This window comes from Andrena cerasifolii, chromosome 3 (genome assembly GCF_050908995.1).
Source record: "Andrena cerasifolii isolate SP2316 chromosome 3, iyAndCera1_principal, whole genome shotgun sequence".
Classification (NCBI taxonomy): domain Eukaryota; kingdom Metazoa; phylum Arthropoda; class Insecta; order Hymenoptera; family Andrenidae; genus Andrena; species Andrena cerasifolii.
Window position 1 is genome coordinate 3,957,660 of NC_135120.1, and position 21,859 is coordinate 3,979,518.

The window sequence follows — 21,859 nt, forward strand, 5'->3', positions numbered from 1 at the left end:
TTTGTAGCAACTCGAAGACTTTCTGTTTCTCTCCTCTTCGGACCCTTTCGAACCGAAACACGTGATGTCTGCTGTCTACCTTAAAGCAATCGGTACATTGGCAGTAAAAGGACGGAGCGCGGGCTTTTGTGAAAGTGTACGATGGTTCGTTCGTTGTACTTCTGCAAAGCACGTGTGTTTCGAAAATGTGCTGGCTTCTTTTTACCTAAAGCCTCTTGTCCCGGTGGGAGTTAACTCATAATGGAACGAGAGAAACTACTTGCGGCTAGAGGAAGTTGTTTGGAAAAAATCCTGTCAGTCAGCTAGCAATCTCGTCGCAGAAATGTTCATGGCTCAAGAATATTACAGGATGTTCTGGGTGTACGCCCGGAACAACAGAGACGCAAGTGCTGCTGTGCGAGCGTTTGCACGGGAATACCCGCATATCCAAACCCCAAGCGAGGGTACGATTCGGCGTTTGACGTCAAGATTATTCTGAACAGAGTCAATGATGCCGCTAGGCGTGCATAGAAGCTGAGAGTGGTCACATCGAGCAACTGCTCAACTAACAGTAATCGGCCCCTATCAGGGTCACCAACTTTATAACGTAGGAACAACACGTTCCATGAAAAGTAAATTAAATGATCAGTGTTAGTATATTCGGTACATTAACCCGGACGCACTTGACGTTGCAACCTTTACCTTCGGGTGGTGTCGTATACCTGCGATCAGCTGAACACTGGGCGCTACCTTACCATAAATCTTTTCGTCCACCGATGACCAGGATCGGTACAGTGATCTACTTAGTGACACAGGTGTTGAAGCGTGATTGAAGCATGATTAGAACGCTAGTGTTGGAAATGCACATCATTTTGTATCCTATGTAGATATTTAAGGATAGGTCTTTTGTAACGGCACTGGTCGATTATCGACCAGATGACGGCTTCGCAGACCTGGGTAGGGGTCATAAAGCACGGCGAGAGGGGTAGGTGGCGAGCGGCTAGGCGCGACATTGGGGAAAACCCAAGCGTCCTTTCCTTTCGGGTAGCAGTGACTCTCGCGCGATTTTTCGCGGTTGTTTCAGAACCAATCAAATGACCAGTTTAAGCGTCAGTTTTTCGGCGCTAGCAGCGACGGCGTTTCCGCTTTCGTGCTTTCTTTAGGGTAAGCGGGTGACGCTATGGTCACTTCCGAACGATCGCTCAGACGAGCTACACCAGTCAATTTGTCATCCCAAAGTTATGCTTCCTAATATAGTTTAGTTGTATTTAGTGTGAATCATTGAATGTATTTATTTTGTTGTACCTTCCCGCACGAACGAGAGTCCATACATATATTTGTACGTAAACGGTTCGGCAAATACGTACGAGCATTTGCGTACTCAACAACAGATTTCCGAAAACGAAGGAAACGAAGGAACGGAATATCCGAAAGGGTGAGTTTTATTTAACTTATTGGTGATTATTAGGTGTAGAAATAAATTCTGTTCGATTTTAGGGTACAATAACAGTTAGATTTAAAAAATATTGAACAACTCAATCATCGAAATAATTTCCATTATTGTTAATTAACTTTTGCAATTTTTCTGGCAGCTTATGAATATCACTGCGATATAAATTCGGTAGCTTTGTACTGATTATGTAAATCCAGTCAGAAAGAATTTACTCATACACCTAATATTATTTTTTAAATTTAGTTATTCTGGCCGTTATTAAACTACGGATTTTTACCTCAATAACGAATTACGATCACTTCTCGTACATTTTCTGTTACATTACCTTTTTGTTTATGCCTTATTTGAAAACGAAATTTACGTATTCCGTGTCTTCTCACTTCAAACAATTATTATTTAAGATTCTGCTTTAAAAAAAAAAAAACCGTGTAACGCGGTTTCCTTCGATGCATGCCGACTTGCTTGTTCGTACCTTCGTAGTACAAGCGCAGCCGCCTATCGCGTAGCCAACGCTACGACGGGAGCTCGGGCGGAAGGCGCGTGCTCTGATTGATCGGGGGTTTTTGTTAATATCTCGTTAACGAAGCTTCGGACAATATTTTCGCTAAGGAAAAAGTTATTTCAAATCACCCCCTGAGTCACCCCTTTCAAGGAACTCCGACATTTTTGGGACACCCTGTATAAACCGACGCCCAAAACGGGGCAGGCTCTTTCACTTTTTCGAATCGATTCGCGATTACTGCCGTGATCGCCGCGCTAGTATCAGTTGTTCAAAGCTTAATAAATCCTGGTTCACTCTACGGTGAGTTCAAACTCTTAAACCGGCAAAGATCCCCCTACCTTCGGTCCAGGCCAAATCCCCGTTCCCGGCACCTTCACCTGAATTACCGGAGCCCGGAGGACGACCCTTCCGAGGACAGCCACGGCGACCGACAAGATTCTTAGGGAAGAATCTCAGCCCCGGCAACCTCACAATAATCATTCGGCAGGGATCGTCGTCCGTTATTGTACATAACATATACCTATGTATACTATTGAATTTTATAACCTACCAAGTGTCAAATAAGGAAAGTTATCAAAATAGTTTGAAATGTCACGAGTTTTTAGACTACATAGGACACTGACTTATTGTCTCAATTAAAAACATAAGTCGTCAAAATTTATTAATAGACTTTTTATTTAGAGTCACAGACTTGGAAGTTGTCCGGAGAAAGTTCGACAGAGAAGCATCTTCTTTCGCACAAGTTTCTGCCAATTTGTACAATGCATGTACAAAATAATATATTGTTTTTATACCAGCAAACTATTTTTAATTTACAGTTATTATGTAAAGCTTATATAGAAATGAAGGGGACGCAGAGACTTGGATACAAATGAAGGGGACGCACAGGCTTGGATAGAAATGAAGCATCTTCTTTCTCACAAGTTTCTTGAAATTTGGAAATTTGCCAAATAAGGTAAATCGACAAAATTTGTCAAAAGACTTAGCATTAACAATATAAGAAAATTATGGCAGACTGCTTGCAATGTAGAGCAAGTCACATTAGTGAAAAAAGTACGCTGATAACACATCTCTCTTGATATTTTTCAATCTTTAGTGAAAGACATTCGTAATACTTTAAAATCCACAGTGATTGTTACACATTAACAATATTTCAATTCACCGATAAACATACTAAATTAATTTTATTCCAACACCAATTTTATTAAAAATGTTGGATCTCTTCGTTCATTTTTGCTGAATTATTACCATTAGCATTTAAATTTCCTGCAACAAGACTTTCTGCCATACGCTCTCACCTCCTTCGGATACATTATGTAATCTCTACACTTACTATAGCAAAAGGCCACTCTGTTTCTATATAATTTCTATATAAGTAAGTTCTACGTTAAGTTGTATATAACTAAAATGTGGCTTTTATATATATACTAGCTAAATACCCGTGCTTTGCTACGGTAGACTTCTTTTATATATATTCCCGGCTTAAACGTTATTTTACAAAATTTCTTTATAAGCCACATTCTTGGCTTCATGTTAAGTGCAATGTATGTAAAGATTAGAGGAGTCCCCTGTTCTCGATAGCGCTACATACAGTTTCCGTGAGAAAATACATCATTTTCCATATCTACACCGACAACTTTGAGGCTTTGTACCTAAGATTTATTAATAGTTATAGCAAAAGTTGCTTTTATCGGAAATTGAAGTCGTTTAAATTGAATTGGAAAGTCAGAAGGCATTAGAGGAATTCTTACAAAATACAAAATTTTAATGATTCCAAGTTGATTTGCACTAAGTGATCGATTAAGACTGTCATATACCTCAACAGTTTTTATTGAATGACGGTAATAAACGCAAATGCAATGGCCAACAGCGGCTTCTCCTACGGCTCCATCATAAATTAACTGTAAATCATCTATGTCATAGGACGGTATTCTCAGTCGCCAGTTATTTTTAAGCAAGTGCTTAAGCATTCGGCATCCTTTACTAGCTACTAGGTTAGTAGAGGATGCCGAATGCTTAAGCATTTGCTTAAGAATAAGTAGCGACTGAGAATACCGCCCATAAACTCGGTTGGTAATTGGTATAGTTCAGGTATTTGAAAGAATAAAACATTTTGTGGAGAAAATGAAGCACTTTGATTCTACAATATTTAAAAATGGATTTAGGGTTAAGTCGTTAAGGTAATTATTTCCGAACACATCAGGAAACATATTTGGTAAGATGGGACAGTTCTTCATTTAATTTAAAATTTAAAAAAATAAAAACGACAGGGAATGTCGCGAAGCAGTATTTAAAAGGCTATGATCACGGCAATTGCGAGGACGGTGCGCCACGATGGGTAGCGGACCAATTACTGCTATAATGGTGTTTATTCAGTCACCTTCTAAGATAAGATCTATGAAACTCTCTAGACGGTTAAAGTATACAAAATATGGACTCTGCAATGAAATGTCGGCGAATACGAGCTGATACGAGCTGTACTCGAGGGCCCTCTCGGCCACTTGTTCCCATCGTGGTACTATTTCGCAAGCGAGAAGCGCTCGCCCGGTCGCCGCCTGACGGTCGCGTCGCGAACTATTCTTATTTAAAAAAAAATAAAAACGTTAGAACCTTCCTCTCGCCAAATGATGTAACGCAGTTGTGGATACAGTTCATATTTACTGAGAAACCGCATTTCAAAGTATGCAACTTGAATTTTATATAATAGTATAGATATACAGATAATCGAAGCAGAAGATGATGCAGTGTGATCTACATCAGACTATGTAAATTAAAAATACATTTAATTACATTTTATTGATAAAAATATAAATTATTTGTGAAAATTATTTATAATAATATTTCATTGTGACTATAAAAGTAATATTTCATTTATAAAAATATTTAAAGTAGGTGTTTATAAAATTATCTATAAAATTTAATAAATTTAAAAAAAGACGTAACTGTATTTTTAAGAATTGATATATAAATTAAATTAATTGATTGTATTTATTATTATAAATTTATTTCATTTATACTATTATTTCGCTGTGGGTTGCAAAGGATGCAAGGTCAGGTTACTAACGTGATATAAAATAATTAAAATAACCTACTAAATAATTTTAGTCACGATTTGCGATTCGCAACCGGATTACTAACAATTTGTTGCACAAACTTTAATCGAGCGTAATCCTATTTTCTTTCTATTTCTCATGAGGTGATGAATTCTGGTTGCCCGCATTCCTATCTCTCCCGACTTTGCGTCAACCGTATTGGAATCGGTCGAGACTCTCGGTTAACCGTATTGTGAACCTCTCCATACATTAAGGGGTATTCTGGTCTGATGGGCAAAAAGAAAATCGATTTTTTGCATTTTCTACAGGTACATTATATGGGTAATACGTGTGGAAAATGATTTTTTCCAATTCGTATTATTTGCAGAGCTACAGGGTGCAGAATAGGTAGGTATATGGCGCGCTGAATGAGCGGGACGGGCGACGCTAACAGTTTTGTTCCTGCAAGTGTATTTCGGCAAAGTTTCGACGGATTGTCCTTTCTGGGGGTGGTGTGCGGCGTGTGCGTGTGCGTGCGTGCGGGCATTTCTGCGTCTTTTAAAACACAAAAATCGACCATTTGGTTACAAAGAGACCGTTACTCTCCAAGGTCACCTTTCTGTCTAAATTGTACGCAAAACTTTAAACGCGTTTTTCTTGAAACCATGTTTTTCGAACCGATGACCATGATATTTCAAGATCGGCTGGACCAACTCAGTCCAAGTTTTGCATATATTATCAGCATACGTGTGGCCATTGGCCCCACCAAAATTATGATAAAATATTTTGTTTTTAAACTTTCACAGACCTTTAAAGTTGAAAAATTGTGCGAAAATCGAAAGTTAATTTTCAAACCACCGCCATTTGCTTAATTTTCAATATTTTTTTATCATTCTGGTAGGGACGACAACTACAGGCATACAGATAAAGAATCTCGTTTCATTTTTTATTATAGTTCACTAGAACGAGCCCAATCATGGGCACCATGACACCATGTTTTTTTTCACCATTACTTTGAAGCAGTCAACTGCGTTTGATTTTAATTTTTTTCTATTAACAAAATTTGTAATAATAGTTCAAACATCAATAAACATGTAGCAATAAACTAAATAATAAAATTGATGGGTTCTTTGTAAAAAAAATTCCGAAATAACGTGATGAAAACGCCTCATCAGACTAGAATACCCCTTTAACTCGAAACTCTCCATAAATTAACTCGACCGTATTCCTGACCGGTCTGGGTTAAAAGACTTTCGATCGATTGTAAGTCTCTGAAAAATTCTCTCGGTTACCGGTTGAGAGAAAACTCCGGACTGTTCGTCGCTCACCAGTCTTGGTTGATCGGACCGTAAATGCCATATCGGTCGTCTCACTGACCGCGACCGCGACCGTAACCGAAATTATATCGGTCTCAACTCCCTGGTAAAAAGCAAGAGACGAATAAGGAAATAAAACGTGCAAGTTGAAGTACAAAAAAGGTATTAATTTATTGTACATACGTATATACCATACACTAATAAAATACATACTTCCTCGTGTGTTCCAACGTATGGTAGGGAATAGTGGTATAAGGAAACCCTACAGGTGTATTTATGTCTATAAGAAGAAGAATTGTTGTCAGCCCTGGATAGCTTAATGCAGGCCTGTTCAGTTGGTCTGTGGTGGGCAAGAGCGCCCTCGGTTCCTTACGAGCTGAGCCAAGAGCAATACCAAGAGCAGTTCTCCTACCCCGTTTAATAGGTGCCGTAGTGTGACTGTTGTCTTGTTGCGGGATTGATGATGACCAAGGTCTAGCTCGTTACTAGCTTAAAGGAACCTGCGGCTCTTCACTCACGAACACTGCCCACCACGGTACTGTTGGTTTTGAAGGCATGGTTTAGGGCCCATAGCCGCTCTCTGTTCTAGCTTTCGGAAAAACGACCCGGTGGGCAACGATTTGAACAGTCGCCCGGTAAGTTGAAGATCCGGGTTCGAAACCCGGTACAAGCAATCCGATCGGCCGACTCTTTTTCTCGTATACTATTTACCTCTACAATAAAAATAGTACCTTTGTTTGTTATTACATTTGTTTGTAATTAATCGTTACATGTACTAACATATACACATTTTTAAATGTTGGATTGTATAAGATATTTAGAAAGGAAACTGGGGATGGCGCCGAACCCCTTTGAAGAAACTAAAATCACAAATTCTAGCAGATTCTCCAAGATTGAGACTATTCAGTTTTTTTACATCCTCCGGTTTGAGTTGCCAATCGAACAGTTGTATATTTTCCTTAATTCTCCGGGGATTTGTACTTTTTGGAATAGCTGCAATTCCGTTTTGTACAATATATCGTAATAAAATTTGTGCAGCTGATTTTTTATAATTCCTTGCTATTTCTAATACTACATGATTCTGTAGCATATCTGGAATCTCTTCTGTTTTATTCATCAGTTTTACAAGTCCACGTGAACCAAGTGGCGAATAGGCTGTTATAGCAATTTCGTGCTCTTTACAGTATTTCACCTGGAAAATAATTTTAATTTAAGACAAATGTTTTAAAACTGAATAAATAAAAATTAAGTTTAAATATATGCATTAAAATATGTCATTAAAAATAAATATGTTTTATTTTGGCATAGCTACGAATTGTTAGAGCATTGAAACAATATTATATATAACTGAAGTGGTTACATAGATACTATACATCAATATTTAAATAATTTTTATGAACTCTATATATTTTCGTTGCAGACAAATTTATATCTGCTATTGTGGTACATGATATGAAGATTTTATTATGGAGATATAGATATACGAACTGATACAAATTTATGAAACAATTTAACCTTTCATACATACAGGATGTGTTTGAATTATTGATAAATCCTTTCTTAACTACAAAAGACTCATAAAAACAATGAAAAGAGCTGAATAAACATAAACCAGTAAATTAGCCAATTTTGAGATATTCAGTTTTTTATTTTGCGTGGTTTATTAGATTCTTTGTACAATTACATATATTGTGGAATAATTGATACTTCAAAAGAATTAGAATTTAGAGTGTCAGGAGTTTCAAAATATGAAAGAAAGAACTTCGGTCTAAATATCTAAATCTTTACCGACACTGGGAATTGCGCGGGACTTTATTAAACGTTACTGTGTGATTCCGCGATGAGCGGTGCTAGATTTTCGGCGCTTATCGCGACTTGGAGGGAAGGCGAACAGAGGTAGAACACGACACAGGTGTGGGACAGTACTCTTTATTTCTCGTGGTCAAACACTGACCACAGACGTCACACAACACAACACGAAGACACGAATATTGTACAAAGGCGCGTGGGCGCTTGGCGATAATTGTCGCAAATTTCCGAGCTTGCCGGTGGGCGCAATGGGCGCAAGAGAATACAATTTTGAAGGCTCGATAAGCGGTTGTGTTACGGCGTTATTGTTCTCGGAAGTAACGGTCCCCGAGCGGGCGCCCCGTGCGTCGCGATGATCGTTAGCGGCCAAAACATTACAATCGCGCCGCAACCGACTCATCAGCTGTTGTTATGAGTTAGCAGGCGCGATTTCAAACTGCGCGGTGTGGCATGTTGCTTGCGGCCGCAACACTGTGATAGGGTTAAGTAAATTGTATGCAGTTGACTGGATGGAAAACAATGATGAAAACTATATTTAAAAACAAACAAATAAGAACAGATGAACAAGTGAGTCATGAGTAAACTGTGGGTGAGTCAAGTATGTGAAGAAGTAACGGACACTTAGTCCTTTGCGTATGATCTGTTGATCAAGACTCTTTGCTGCTGACGGTTTGAAGGCGACTGGCCTCTCTGCATTTTGCACGTTGAAGGAAGACACGAACTAAGAATTCGATGGCATAGAGCAGGCTTAGGAATTAAGTGATATTTTAAGCCGAGTTTCAGAAGCAACGCCCTCTTTCTCCCGCCATGTATCTTTGCCCCCATGGCGGTCTAGCTGCTTGGAGCGCGCACCTCTGGTCTGTACCACCTGAACCGCGCGTGGCGCATTAGGGCGACATTGTATCAGTAGGTTTTCACATCGTCCCAGAGAGCACGATTGTTGATGCGTTTTTATTTTGTAAACGCGACACGCGGTTCACGTGGTACAGATCGCGTAATATAACTTTTCCACCTAGCGGCCACTGAGCAGGCCGTACGTGCCAGAGAGTCTGACCGTCAGCTTTCTTTTAATTCAATTCGAAAAACGTGCGATCGCACATGGACGAGTATAATACAAAGTAACAGGTAGCGTGATACTTATGCGTATGCGATCGTATGTTTTTCGAATCGAAATAAAATAACGCCGACGGTCGGACTCTGTTGCACGCACGGCTGACTCGCGGCCTACTCAGTGGCCGCACGGAGGCAAAATATTGCGCGATCTGTACGCGCCTGAGGTGGCTCGAGCTTTACGGCAGCCGCGGAGGCCAATACGCGCGGCGGGAGAAAGAGGGCGTTGCTTCTGTAACTCGGCCGGTTCGCCAAAAAAGATCACTTAATTCCCAAGCCTGGCATAGAGGATACTTTGGGAAGCCTATCAGAGTTAGTCAAGAGCTCCACGTCCTCCTTGATTGGCAGTACAGCAGTAGATATCTGATAGCGGAAGTGTATTCCTGGCGCCCGGAAAACACCGATTTCTGCACTGTACGTTAGGACTGGCAATCCCGCAACCCCCTGGGTCTTTCCCCGAATGTCGCCAGAGTCACGAACCTGACCGCGGAGTCCCTCGGAACGGTTATGTGTTTATGGGTGCCGGGACTTAGCCCACCCAGGGCGGATTAAGATTTGACCTATGTGCAATGCAGATGACCAGGCTCCTAAAGTGTTTTATAACCGAAGATGAAATAGAGTTATGGTTACTTCCTGATTGACGGAAATACTAATCCGAGACTGAATGCAACGCTTAACAGGCTGTTTCTTAATCTACAGTGTGTCACCTAAAATTAGAACCTAAAATATCTCCGTTGCTTTTAATGATAGTACAGCGACGTCCTAGGGAATTCTATAGACAGTAGAGGTGAAACCATAGACATATATAGACGGAGCGTAAGCTGAGGGGGGTGTAAGATTCGAGGTAAGGGGAGTGATACAAGCAAATCGGGAACGCAGTGGTTATGCGTGCCGAATGCTTCCGAAGCTAACCCGACGTGCCTGTATCTGACCTCTGCCTTTTCCCCTTTGGAAAACCGTTTGGCCTACCGTTCCCCTCGCTGATAGACCCAGCTTCTGCTCCGTCTATATATGTCTATGGGTGAAACCTCAGATTGGCAAGAAGTTGGTAGCGCCATCTGGTGCCTATATAAAGGAAGAAAAACCAAGAAACTTCCTAGGACGATATTCATAAATGTTTCTTAAGCTTAAGATCGTCTTAAGCATTTGCTTAAGATGCCGCCTAGATTCATAGATGTGACTTAAGATAATCTTATTACATATAAGCAATTGCTTATTCTAAATAGATGCTTAAGATCATCTTAAGCCATGTCTATGAATTCCTGATGTCTTACGTGAAATAGGATCGTCTTCCAGAAGATGATCTTAAGCATTTACTTAAGAAACGTTTATGAATACCGCCCCTACTGCCTTTGAGTGTCTCACCCCGGCTAGTACTAGTGGAGAATATAATAAATTGTTATTGTTACATGCGACGTCTAGTTACTCTCGTACGATTCCTACAATAAAAAAAATGTACAAATAAGAAAGTGTTCTTTTCTAAAGGTTGAATATTATGACAAAGAAGATTGTTTTCTCAGGGTCATATCCTCTGAGATTTCAAGGTCACCCACACTTTTTTAAATGAATTATATTTTTATTAGGTACTATAATATCGTAGCCGATAAAACCTGCGTCCGTATGTAATAATGTAATATGTTCGCATGACCTGTGACGTGTTTTTTTTTCGAAAACTAAACAGAGGATCCATTTAAAATTTCAAAGGTATTTTTTACACTTATGAACAAAAGAAAAAACCATTAGTGAGCAAAAAAATATTAATTCAAAGAATTATTTGTACAATTGTCAGAAGATCCGTATCAAAAGTTGCTGTTCAGCATGCAGCATAGTGTCTGTTTCATTTATCAGAAACAAAAAACCCAAAAGATTTGTTGAAACCTTGCGAAATTCACAAAATGGCGGCAGTTTGAAAAAGAGTATCGATTTGGACGAAACGGTACTTTTACGATATTATAAATGGATGCTCTGCTTAGTTTCCGAAAAAAAAACACTGACAAATTTTCATATGAACTTGCGCTCATCGATTGGGGTTCCCCCTTTCCAGAGCAAGAACATGGCCAAGATAAGTAAAAATTGTATAATTCGAGCAATAAACTATCATATTATGTCCCAAATGTAGTATATTGCTCTTAAACACATGCTGATTGTAAACATTCTATTAATTCCAAAATAACAACTGTTCCCTAACTGTGTTGCATATCCTAGCGACAAATACTTACTAACATCCATGTTACATCGTAAAAGAGTGAACAAATAAAAATTTCTATTGAAACTAATAGTTTTATTAATATTATAACCTGTATAATTATTATCCATTGAAAAAGAAAATGCCTTACTAATTCATTTTGTTGGAAGTAAACATGCAACTCAATTTGCAATACTGAAATCTTCATCGTTGCATATTTCAGAACTTCCGCAATTTGATGTATATTAAAATTTGATAAACCAATCATTCTTGTTCGACCCAACTCCACTTGTTTTTCCATTGCAGCCCACACTTCTCTATGATTGGTGCTTTGATCAATTATAATTTCTCCATTTTCATCAGTCGGGTGTAAATCTTCTCCAACTTCTTTGAAACCGAATGGAGTGTGAATTAAATAGAGATCCAAATACTCTAACTGAAGATCCTCTAAAGACTTTTTAATCCATTTCTCGACACCTTCTGGCCTGTTTCCCGTTGGAGGAAGCTATAAACATTGTTTTTAAAAATGACACGGCTTTCAAATTTTAACATGGTTTTACAATCTACAGACGTGTCTCGAATTAAGGATAGAATTTTTTACTCGAAGTATAGTGGTCGCTATCCTATCCACTTATTTTGTTATTGCCACGGCAAATGAGACACAGACTGCGAATGAGCGAGAGTTTATATCTACAATAAGCATAGCCGTAAATGTAGATGCAGATATTCAGCCAGTTCTGAAAGGTGTACGTGTAATATTTGGAAAAACAGCACATAATCAGGTATGTTTGGGTAGTGGAACGTTTGATTCAGCAGCGGCTGTGGCGTAGCGGCAAGCGTAGGGGCCTTGAAAGTGTTGTTCCGAGTTTTGAACCCGTCGCGGGAACTCTTTCTCAGAAAAACAATTATGGAAATATGGATTATTTCATGCAATTTTTCTTGAACTATTTATTTACTTATTATTAATAAAACAGTTTTATGGTGGGCGTGTCTAACACCTCCAAGCCATACAAAATCTCAGGTAGAAAAATAAGGTACTGTCTGTAATAATTGTCTTTTAAAAAGGAAACGTGTAACGGTGCAAAAAAATCGTACAGATCGTTTTGATATTAATTTTGTTACTGAAAATATATTTATTTTCGAAACACGTTTATTCATAATTTTTAGTAGAAAATATTTCATTCACTACATTAGCTGAAGATAAAAGTATAAGTAATGTGCAGAAGTTTTTTGTAATTTGATACCTACTGTTCACGCAAGCAGCCTTCTTTTGCGAGATGTTCGTGATGTAGTATACATTTATGTTTCACTTAATTATTTGTATGATAAGTTTCATCCAATTGTATGTACAGGTACAGACTACAACTGTATTGCTTACACATATACTTCAAATTATATATTTTTACATTCGCCACGAAACTGTATTATTAACCATAAGTACATAAATAATTCAGGAAAAATTGCAGAACAAAATCCACATATCTATAATTGCAGCACTAGGCGCAATTGGTCTTCTGAAAAAATGTTTCCGCGACAGGATATGAATCCGGGACAAAATTTGTAGGTCTTGTCTGCTTGCCACAGCCGCTGTTAAATAAAGCATTCCACTATCCAAATGTACCGAACTACAGTTCGGCCCGACTAGCGTGTTAAATTTACCCCGGTCAGGTTAATACAAAATCATACCCACTGCCACCGTTTACGTGAGAACCTTCCCAACCGAGCACTGAGCTCTCGAGAATAGGAGCCCGGGAATACAATTTTGCACTAGGCATTAAATGAAAAGTCTTCACGAAAGTGACACCAATCGATTCCTAGTGTTTTCCTAATAAAAATAATGCAAAACACGATATACTTCGGGGTATTATTAACGAAATTACATAAAAGGTTAATTTGGAGAATTTAAAACCAAGTTCGTTAAGAATAATTCGATTTACATGGTACGTGGCATCTTTTAATCGGGAGAATGCTAAGAATCCATTAGAGCTACTTTCCTACAGATAGGATGACAAATAAAGATGTTGAGTTTATGTAAAATTGATGATACATCGCCCCAGCAACCCTAGGCACACGTGCGACTAGACGTCGGCGCTAGGCAAAGATCAAAAGGTGACGCACCGTGCCTAAGGTCGCTCGGGCGATTTTTCAAATAATAAAATACTTTATTTTTCATCGCACCGATATGAAACTGATAGCAATGGATTCCCAGCATTCTCCCGATTAAAAGCCACAAAATACCGTGTAAATCTGAATATTTTTACCGAAGATGATTTTAAATTCTGCAAATTAATTCTTTATGTAATTTCGTTAATTGTAGTCCGATTTACATGGTATTTGGTGGCTATTGATCGCGAATACACGATGTATCGATTGGTGTCACTTTCCTAAAATTCAGATCTGATGAGAAATACAGTTCTTAAGATTTTTCACTTCTGGCTAGTGCTATCCTTGTTGTCCCCATCCCCTAATCTCGATCAGTGAAAGCCATAAAACTTAGTGAAGCGTGAAATTGTAGGTATGAATTTAGTTACTGAACATCTCTGATTGGCACGGGCAAGAATCTGCAACCTTTCAATTACGCGGGTACCTCTATAAAGGCAAGTCGAAAAAATTCCGTTTCGAAAGAATGTTCAGACCCGAACTAACCTATTTCCGAGACAAATCTGTTTATGTAATTATTAATACCTTCCTATGCCGATACGAGACCGAATGCGGGCGACATGGTGCCCGCGCTGGCGGACGAGGAGTGTGTCGGGAGTTCGAAGAAGAGGGGGTATAGTGGGATGGTGGAATCCTCGATGGCGCTGCATGTCATTATCACGTGGTGAGCTTCGTGGTTGATTCGCCAATCAGGCGGATTTAAAAAAGCTCGTAGTATGCATTGGGGCGAGGCTTAAGGCGCGCGGCCCAGAAAGAAAATGGGGATCGATCATCTCGTTAGAGACTGTGTGCAGCGATTAAGACACGCACGTTAGCGACTCGCTATTTTTATACGTTATATATTGTTTAAATATGTAAATAGTACAGTATTTCTTCGCTGAAAGCTCGCGGCTCGGGACCGACGCTGAGCATTCAACGTAGAGGGGGGGTACTATTCCGAGCGTCCGCCTGACCCGCACACAAAGATGGAGTATCAGATGCCCGAAAGACAGAGTATGAAAAAGTTTCAACGAGTCGTCTCTCTCGTACCGTCCTTTGCTTTCTTTCAGTCCATCTGACTCGCTCTTGTTCAAACTCCCTCTCGCTTTCGCAGGACAAGAGTGAGTGAGAAGTGATGAGGATAGAGAAAAGCATTCAACAAGTAGGCCAAACTGAGCTTTCAGTGAAGAAGTATTGTATTGTGATAGACATAAAGATATACTAGTGTCACGTCAACACAGGTGTCCAGACTTATCGTGTTGCTGGAGGGAATTTTAGATGGCACTGCGAGCGTACGAGTTGGTAATGCGGTGTAAGGCGTGCCAACTGTTATCGCGCAAATTCCCTGGGGTCGATGTACTAGCGTCAACTGTCAACGTAAATTCTCTAGGGTTGACGTAACTTCCTTAAGGTAGGATTACACTGAGGCAATGCAAGGCAACATGTTGCATGTGATGAGTGCGATAGTGACGATTGGTTTTTGTCACCTAGTTGGGCACACTCATAAGGGTACAGTCATTCTTGTCTAAAATGAAGCATTTCTGTTTGAATTAATTACAAAGAAACAAATTGAAACTGAGACTTGCTCTATGGTATGAAGTTTAGTAACATCATAAGCTTTAAAAAAATAGTTTGTTTAGTCAAAAATATGCATTATATATGACGCTCCAGATGAATCCTTAAAGAGGCTTTTTAAAAAAAGTTTCTTTTGTTTTGTAGTGATAACTCAAAACTGGAGGTTCCAATCGATTCAAAACAAATTCCAGCATCTTCACAAAATGTGTAGTTTCGGACCAGGCCTAAATTGAAGTTAATGAAAACTCTTATTTATTGGAACATTTATTTATTAGAACTCTTATTAGATTGGATCCTCCATTTTTAATTTATCACTGCAAAACAAAAGTAAGTAACTTCTTTTTAAAAAAGCCTCTTTAATGATTCATCTTTAGCGTCATATATAATGCATATTTTTGACTCAACAAATAAGTTTTTTAAAGCTTATGATGTTAATAAAGTTCATGCAAAGAACAAGTCTCAGTTTCAATTTGTTTCTTTGTAATTAATTGAAACAGAAATGCTTCACTTTAGACAGGAAAGACTGCATAGTACTCCTAAAGACAGGGCACACGTATTTTTGTTATTAGCGGAACCGGCCAAATCTACTTACTGCTATGCACACAGACAGGGTTCAGGCGGAGCTAGCGGCGGACTGCACCGCCTGCCAGGGGCCTTCTTTCTGTGCAGTAATAGTACATCTGCATGTATGTGTGTGTATAGTACGTACAGTGTGTAAAACAATTATTGGTCGTGGCTCTTAGGGGTGAATCTACACCACTGGATCGGTGGACATTTATTAAAAAACGTGTCTCCAAAATTGTTTATAACATTAGAAATTAATGTTAAGATTTATTTACGTCAACGTACTCTGCGCGTTAAGAAGGGGAAAAGTTTGAAAGAAGTAATATGTCGCAAACGAACCGCTTGGCGAGGAAAAACTGTTAAAAATTTCAAAACGATTTCATTGTGTAGTTACACGTAGAGGCATGGGCTTACCACTACCCTGCCGCTTGATAGTATTGTTGCGCGATTTAATGGTGTTTTAACATGATAGCGTTGATTCGTGCCCGTGAAGCGCTAACGCACTCAGCTCGCGAAGTAGTGCGGGAATTTTAAAAGATTTCAACCAGCTTGAACTTTTGAATTGTACGTATATTTAGACAAGTAAACTGTTTGTTGGTCTGCTAACAAGATAGCTCTCACTTCCAACTCCCACGTAAACAAAATATAAATGTATTTTTTTTATTGTACCTCGTAAAGACAAAACATATTAAATAGAAAACAGGTGCAAAAATTTCGAGGCGCCAAAAATTTTCTTGCATAAGGGTGCCAACCATCCTCGCGCCGGCCCTGGTCATGATTACGTCACGTCTCGGATATTTGGTAGTAGCCACACGAAAAGGTGCTGACCCGATCGGCCAAGACATATCGTTTATCGACGAACAAACGGAGAGCAGTCTTTTTCACGCTCACGGAAAACACGTGGTGCAATTTCGATCAAATATGACTCTGCCGAATCGTTTTCTCCGTGTTATCGCGCAGACAACGAACGTAATCTTTGAACCGTATATTGTTCAAACCACGTGTTTCCTCACGCCTTTTATCTTCTTCGTCTCGAACGTTGCAGCTGCCACTTTCGCATTATACACTCGACTCGCATACATCTTCGATCTCAGCCCGACGAACTCGATCTTCACGACTCCGTTGTTCTCGTCTTCCAAGTACTCTACGCATTGGATAGCATCTACGCTGTTGGATAACAGATCTCACTAATACACGGATCCTAGGGGTTCTCCGCTGTTCTAGGGACTTTTATTTCCATGCGCAGAGGGATTTTACACTGATACCGGGGATTGTTACTTCAATTGCAGGGTGGTTGCGTCAAACCTAGGGAATTTACATCGACAGATGGCGCTAGTACATAGAGCTTAGGGAATTTGCGCGATAACAGTTGGCACTTCTTACCCCCCACCACCAACTCTTGCGCTCGCAGTGTCATCTGAAATTACTCCCACCACCACACGAATGACATGCAACGCCATCTATACTGCTCGACACTAGCTTTGGCCGAGAAAGGGCATATACAATCTTCTTAAAAATCAAGCAAGGAGCAGTTTGAATACACGAAATTTACATACAACTTTAGAAAACTTTTAACGGGGACTAATTTATTGCGACACATTTTTTACGATAAAATTTGTCGCTTTGAATAGCGACTTGTTTACTAATTCTAAATTTTGAAACAATACGCCATCTTCTTCTAACTAATAATTGATAAATAATTTTAAAAAATGCCATCTATGTATCAGATTATACGTTATTTACTTCACACGTAAAAAATAATGTCCAGCAGTATAGCACTACATCCCCCTCGAGTACACCCCTCTCTCCAACGCCCTCCCGATGACCCTTCCCCCGCCAGGGGGCATTTCTTCGCCCTCATTTGGTCTCGTATCGGCATAGACAATTACTGTCTTTAGCAATTTATTACGCAATAAGTTTATAAATTTAAAATATAATGATACAATAATTAATCTATTATTTTTCGGATTTCATGAAATGTATAATTCTCATTTTTTAATCATTTGTAGCAGGCTCGATCGGCTCGCGGCTCCAGGAGCCCCTCTTTTGGGAGGTCAGAGCCGCATAGCTATTGGGAACCAGAAGCCACGCATCCGGGAGCCGCGGTCCGTGGTGGAGCAATCCGTAAGTGTAGAAACCACAGATTCTTCACTGATAGTAAGCATGAAGCCCCGAAATGATGTAAAGGGGGCTACAAAATTTGGCTCCCCGGGACCCCCATGAGTGAGAGTTATTTAAGCCTAGGGATACTTCCGTGGTATCATCGGCTCCTGTGTGGCTCTGGGACCCACCAGAAATGCTGCCGCTCGTCAGGCTTGGGAATCAAACTGTTCTTTTCGGCCGATTTTCAGAAGCAACGCCTTCTTCCTTTCGCCACGCGTCTTGCCCCCCCCCCCCCCCCGGCAGGCGTAATGCTCGAGTCACCTCAGGCGTGTACCATATGAACGGCGCGCATTGGAGCGACACTCGTATCAATAGATTTCCTCATCGTCCCAAGCGCTACTATTATCGATGCGTTTTATTTTTGTCAACGCGCCACGCACGGTTTACATGGTGCGCACCTCAGGTGGCTCGAGCATAACGGGCGTCGTGGGGGCCAAAACTCGCGGCGGGAGAAAGAGGACGTTGCTTCTGAAAATCGGCCGAAAAGAGCAGTTAATTCCCAAACCTGACTTACGTAAACCCATTTAAATTTACAAACAGAACATGTTCATAAATGACAATTTCAAATATTTAATATACATATATGCTATAGACAAATCGTGTAAAGTATTACATTGATTCTTTTTTTTGAGATTGTAAAATATGTATACTTTATTTAGAAAATATTTATAGAAACAGTGATCCAATTAATATATGATTTTCAATTTGAAAGTCTTTATTTAACAATTTATCTCAAATGATAATTAAACGGTAAAAATTCAAGTACAAGAATGTATAGGTAACGCGAGCGGGGCACAGACTTCTACGGCGCATGCCCAAAGAAAGAAGTGGGGAAACCAGCGGTGTCGAAAAGACCTCTATTGGGCCGACAGACCCCTCTTCACGTTTCACTACTTCTGTCCGAGGTGTTATATCTAAAGGTACGTTCAGAATTGGAAGCAAATTGAGTAATCAGTGTTTCGCAAACTCTTTCAAGCCTTCATTTTGTGAAATTATTCCAACCGCGCCCTGCCATATACAGGGTGTCTCATTTTAATCGTTCTACGCAGTTATGTCGTAACGTTTACACAGTTACGACTATTACGAGCATTCCAAAGGTGCAGTACTTCAAATATTATTGACATAATTGATATAAAAAACATTCTATTGATATCAGAAAATCTGCAGAAGCGTTTACACTTTTTCACACTTAATGAACTTTGTTGGGTTATCATGTGCAGTCTCATGTTTTTAAAATCCTAATTACCCCCATGTCGCCTCCTTAAGGCTTAATGTCGCCCTAGTAGCACTTACTTTGAGAAACACTGACAATGAGCTAGATGAAAGTTGAATCTCACTATTTCTCGTGTGTACGGTTCACGCGTGTCGCTGTAAAAGACACTTTTCGCTTTCGAGCGTCGATCAGAACCAATAGAGGAGATACCGTCCAAATCAAATTGGGTAGCTGGTAACCAAACATATTCCACGATTTCTTTCCCTTCGATTTCTCTTTTCGACTACACCTAAGCGGTCCGCGTCTCGCTTGTACCTATACATTCGTTAACGATACCTTTGTGACGATGAAGAGATCAGATCGTTTAATTCTCCCCGAATTACACCATTTCTTCAGAACTTTACCAATGATTTTCTCATTTTCATATACCGGTGCAGTGTCGATATGTCTATATCCTGTTTCCAATGCAACGTCCAAGGCTTTTTCCAACTCTTCACTGTCAGTAGCCTGAAACAGTACAGTTTTTGTAATATTTCCTTCCGTTTGAATTGAACATTAGAAACTGATTCAATTTTGAAAAAGAACATCAGAATATATCATTATTAAGCAACTTTGATAATCACAAACAATAATAATTATTAAAAGATGTAACGAGTTATCGTGGTAGGACGGCGATATTTCCCCCACTTTGAGCATATACAATGTGTCCGCGGGAACACTGAACTGATTTATATGGAATTGCAAGGTTCGAGGGTGCAATTTTATTAGCGCAGACAAATTTTTTCTACGATTATTATTTTAAAAGATGCGATGGTCAAGTTCGATTTTTTAAGTGGAACTATTTCTTTTAGGGATCACTTGATAGTGCGTTCCAAGACAAATTCAATAACCTATCATGTATACACCTTATTTCCACTGGTTTTCGAGATATTGCGCTTGAAGATTTGCTGATTCTCACTCGAAGGAACCCCGCTGCAATAGCAAGCACCGGGGGTGGTCTTGTTCGCGCCACAGTAGAGCTGATCAAGTACCCGGAAAAAGCAAGCCGGGTACCCGAAAGAACCGAGCGGCTCGGTCAGAACCAAGTACTTGAATTTTTTTCAAGCGGTCCGAAAGAAACCGGGCGGATTGGATGGAACCGAGCGGATTGAATTTTTCCAAGCGGCCCGAAAGAAACCGGGCGGATTGGATGGAACCGAGCGGATTGAATTTTTCCAAGCGGCCCGAAAGAAACCGGGCGGATTAAATGGAACCGAGCGGATTAAATTTTTCCAAGCGGCCCGAAAGAAACCGGGCGGATTGGATGGAACCGAGCGGATTGAATTTTTCCAAGCGGCCCGAAAGAAACCGGGCGGCTTGGAAAGTAAGCGGGCGGGCCCTAAGAAACCGAGTGGCTTGGAAAGAAACGAACGGTCCGAATGAAGGTCGAGCGGACCGCTCGTTTCTTTCCAAGCCACCCGATTTCTTTCGGGCCGCTTGGAAAAATTCAATCCTCTTCGTTCTATCCAATCCGCCCGGTTTCTTTCGGGCCGCTTGGAAAACATCAAGTACTTGGTTCTATCCGAGCCGCTCGGCTTCATCCAATCCGCCCGGTTCTTTCGGGTCGCTTGAAAAACATTCAAGTACTTGGTTCTATCCGAGTCGCTCGGTTCTTTCGGGTACCTGGCTCGGCTTGGAAACCGAGTCCCGGATTGGTTCGGATTTCAAGCTACCCGAATATTCAAGTACTCGTACAGCTCTACGCCACAGGTGGCACGCGTTGAGCATTGCCTGTTGAAACAGATGCCTACCTGCCAAAGATCTACGCCAGGAGTGGCAGGCCCAACGGCTGGACAATACTTCTCCGTCACAAATGCTAGGTACATCTGCGGTATCGAGAAGCGTGCCGTTAATGTTTCAAAACGTCATAAAATTTACTTAGAGTTGGTACGCAAGGAGAAGTAGAAAAAGATGAGTCAATTTTCACCAATAGTCTTTTATTTCGCATTTCCTGTACCTAGCATTTCGGTGTACCTTGCATTTGTGACGGAAAAGTATTGCCCAGCCGTTGGGCCTGCCACTCGTGGCATAGACCTTTGGCAGGTAGGCATCTGTTTCAACAAGCAATGTCCAACGCGTGCCACCCGTGGCACGAACAAGACCACCCCCAGTGCTTGCAATTCCAGTGGGTTTTCTTCCATTGAAAATCAGTAAATTTCCAAGCGCACTATCTCGAAAACCAGTGGAAATAAGGTTTATACATTATAGGTTATTGAATTTGTCTTGGAACGCACAATCAAGTGATCTTTAAAAAAAAATAGTTCCATTTAAGAAACCGAACTTGACCATCGTATCTTTTAAAATAATAATCGCAGGAAAAAATCGTCTGTGCTAATAAAATTGCCCCCTCCAACCATGCAATTCCATATAAATATTTTTTTTTATCTCCAATACGTTAGGAGATATCCAGTTTATCAGTGTTCCCGCGGACATACTGTATAGCTGGAGGAAATATGCAATGGGTGAAAATGTAGACGGCGGTAGAAAGAGATAGGTATCTTTTGGGTACTCTCTTTCTCATTTTAACGCTAGGGGCGTGTAGCGTGCGAGCATTCCGACAACCAATCCCGTGCCTGCGAGACAGAGAGGAAGAGCGTGCTCAAACCACTGATTAGGGGTGTTCGATTCACCTCAAAGAATCGATTCTTGAATCGATTCAAAATCGAATTATAAGAATCGATCCTTCTAAAAAATCTGAACCAAAGAATCGATTCTGGAAGAATTGAGATGAAAAGAATCGCCATAAAACTTTTTTTCCAAAATTAGTCCATACATATACA

The 21,859-nt window shown here is 40.1% G+C and overlaps 1 protein-coding gene and 2 long non-coding RNA genes across 4 annotated transcripts in view; 2 read left to right on the forward strand and 1 right to left on the reverse strand.

Moving 5' to 3' along the window:
• LOC143367067 (uncharacterized) overlaps window positions 1–21,859 on the forward strand; it is a 309,917-nt gene that overhangs the window by 114,267 nt on the left and 173,791 nt on the right. The gene's annotated exons all lie outside the window — the stretch shown is intronic.
• Window positions 1–21,859, forward strand: part of LOC143367096 (uncharacterized) — a 104,506-nt gene that overhangs the window by 15,071 nt on the left and 67,576 nt on the right. The window lies entirely within an intron of this gene.
• LOC143367032 (aldo-keto reductase family 1 member A1) overlaps window positions 6,429–21,859 on the reverse strand; it is a 28,731-nt gene continuing 13,300 nt past the window's right edge. For both annotated transcript variants that reach the window (XM_076808642.1, XM_076808643.1), the window contains exons 3-5: window positions 19,377–19,547; window positions 11,538–11,891; window positions 6,429–7,474 (exon numbers count right to left, since the gene is read on the reverse strand). In XM_076808642.1, the coding sequence (XP_076664757.1) occupies window positions 7,100–7,474; window positions 11,538–11,891; window positions 19,377–19,547 (900 nt within the window). In that variant the 3' untranslated portion in view covers window positions 6,429–7,099. The remainder of the gene's footprint in view (window positions 7,475–11,537; window positions 11,892–19,376; window positions 19,548–21,859) is intronic.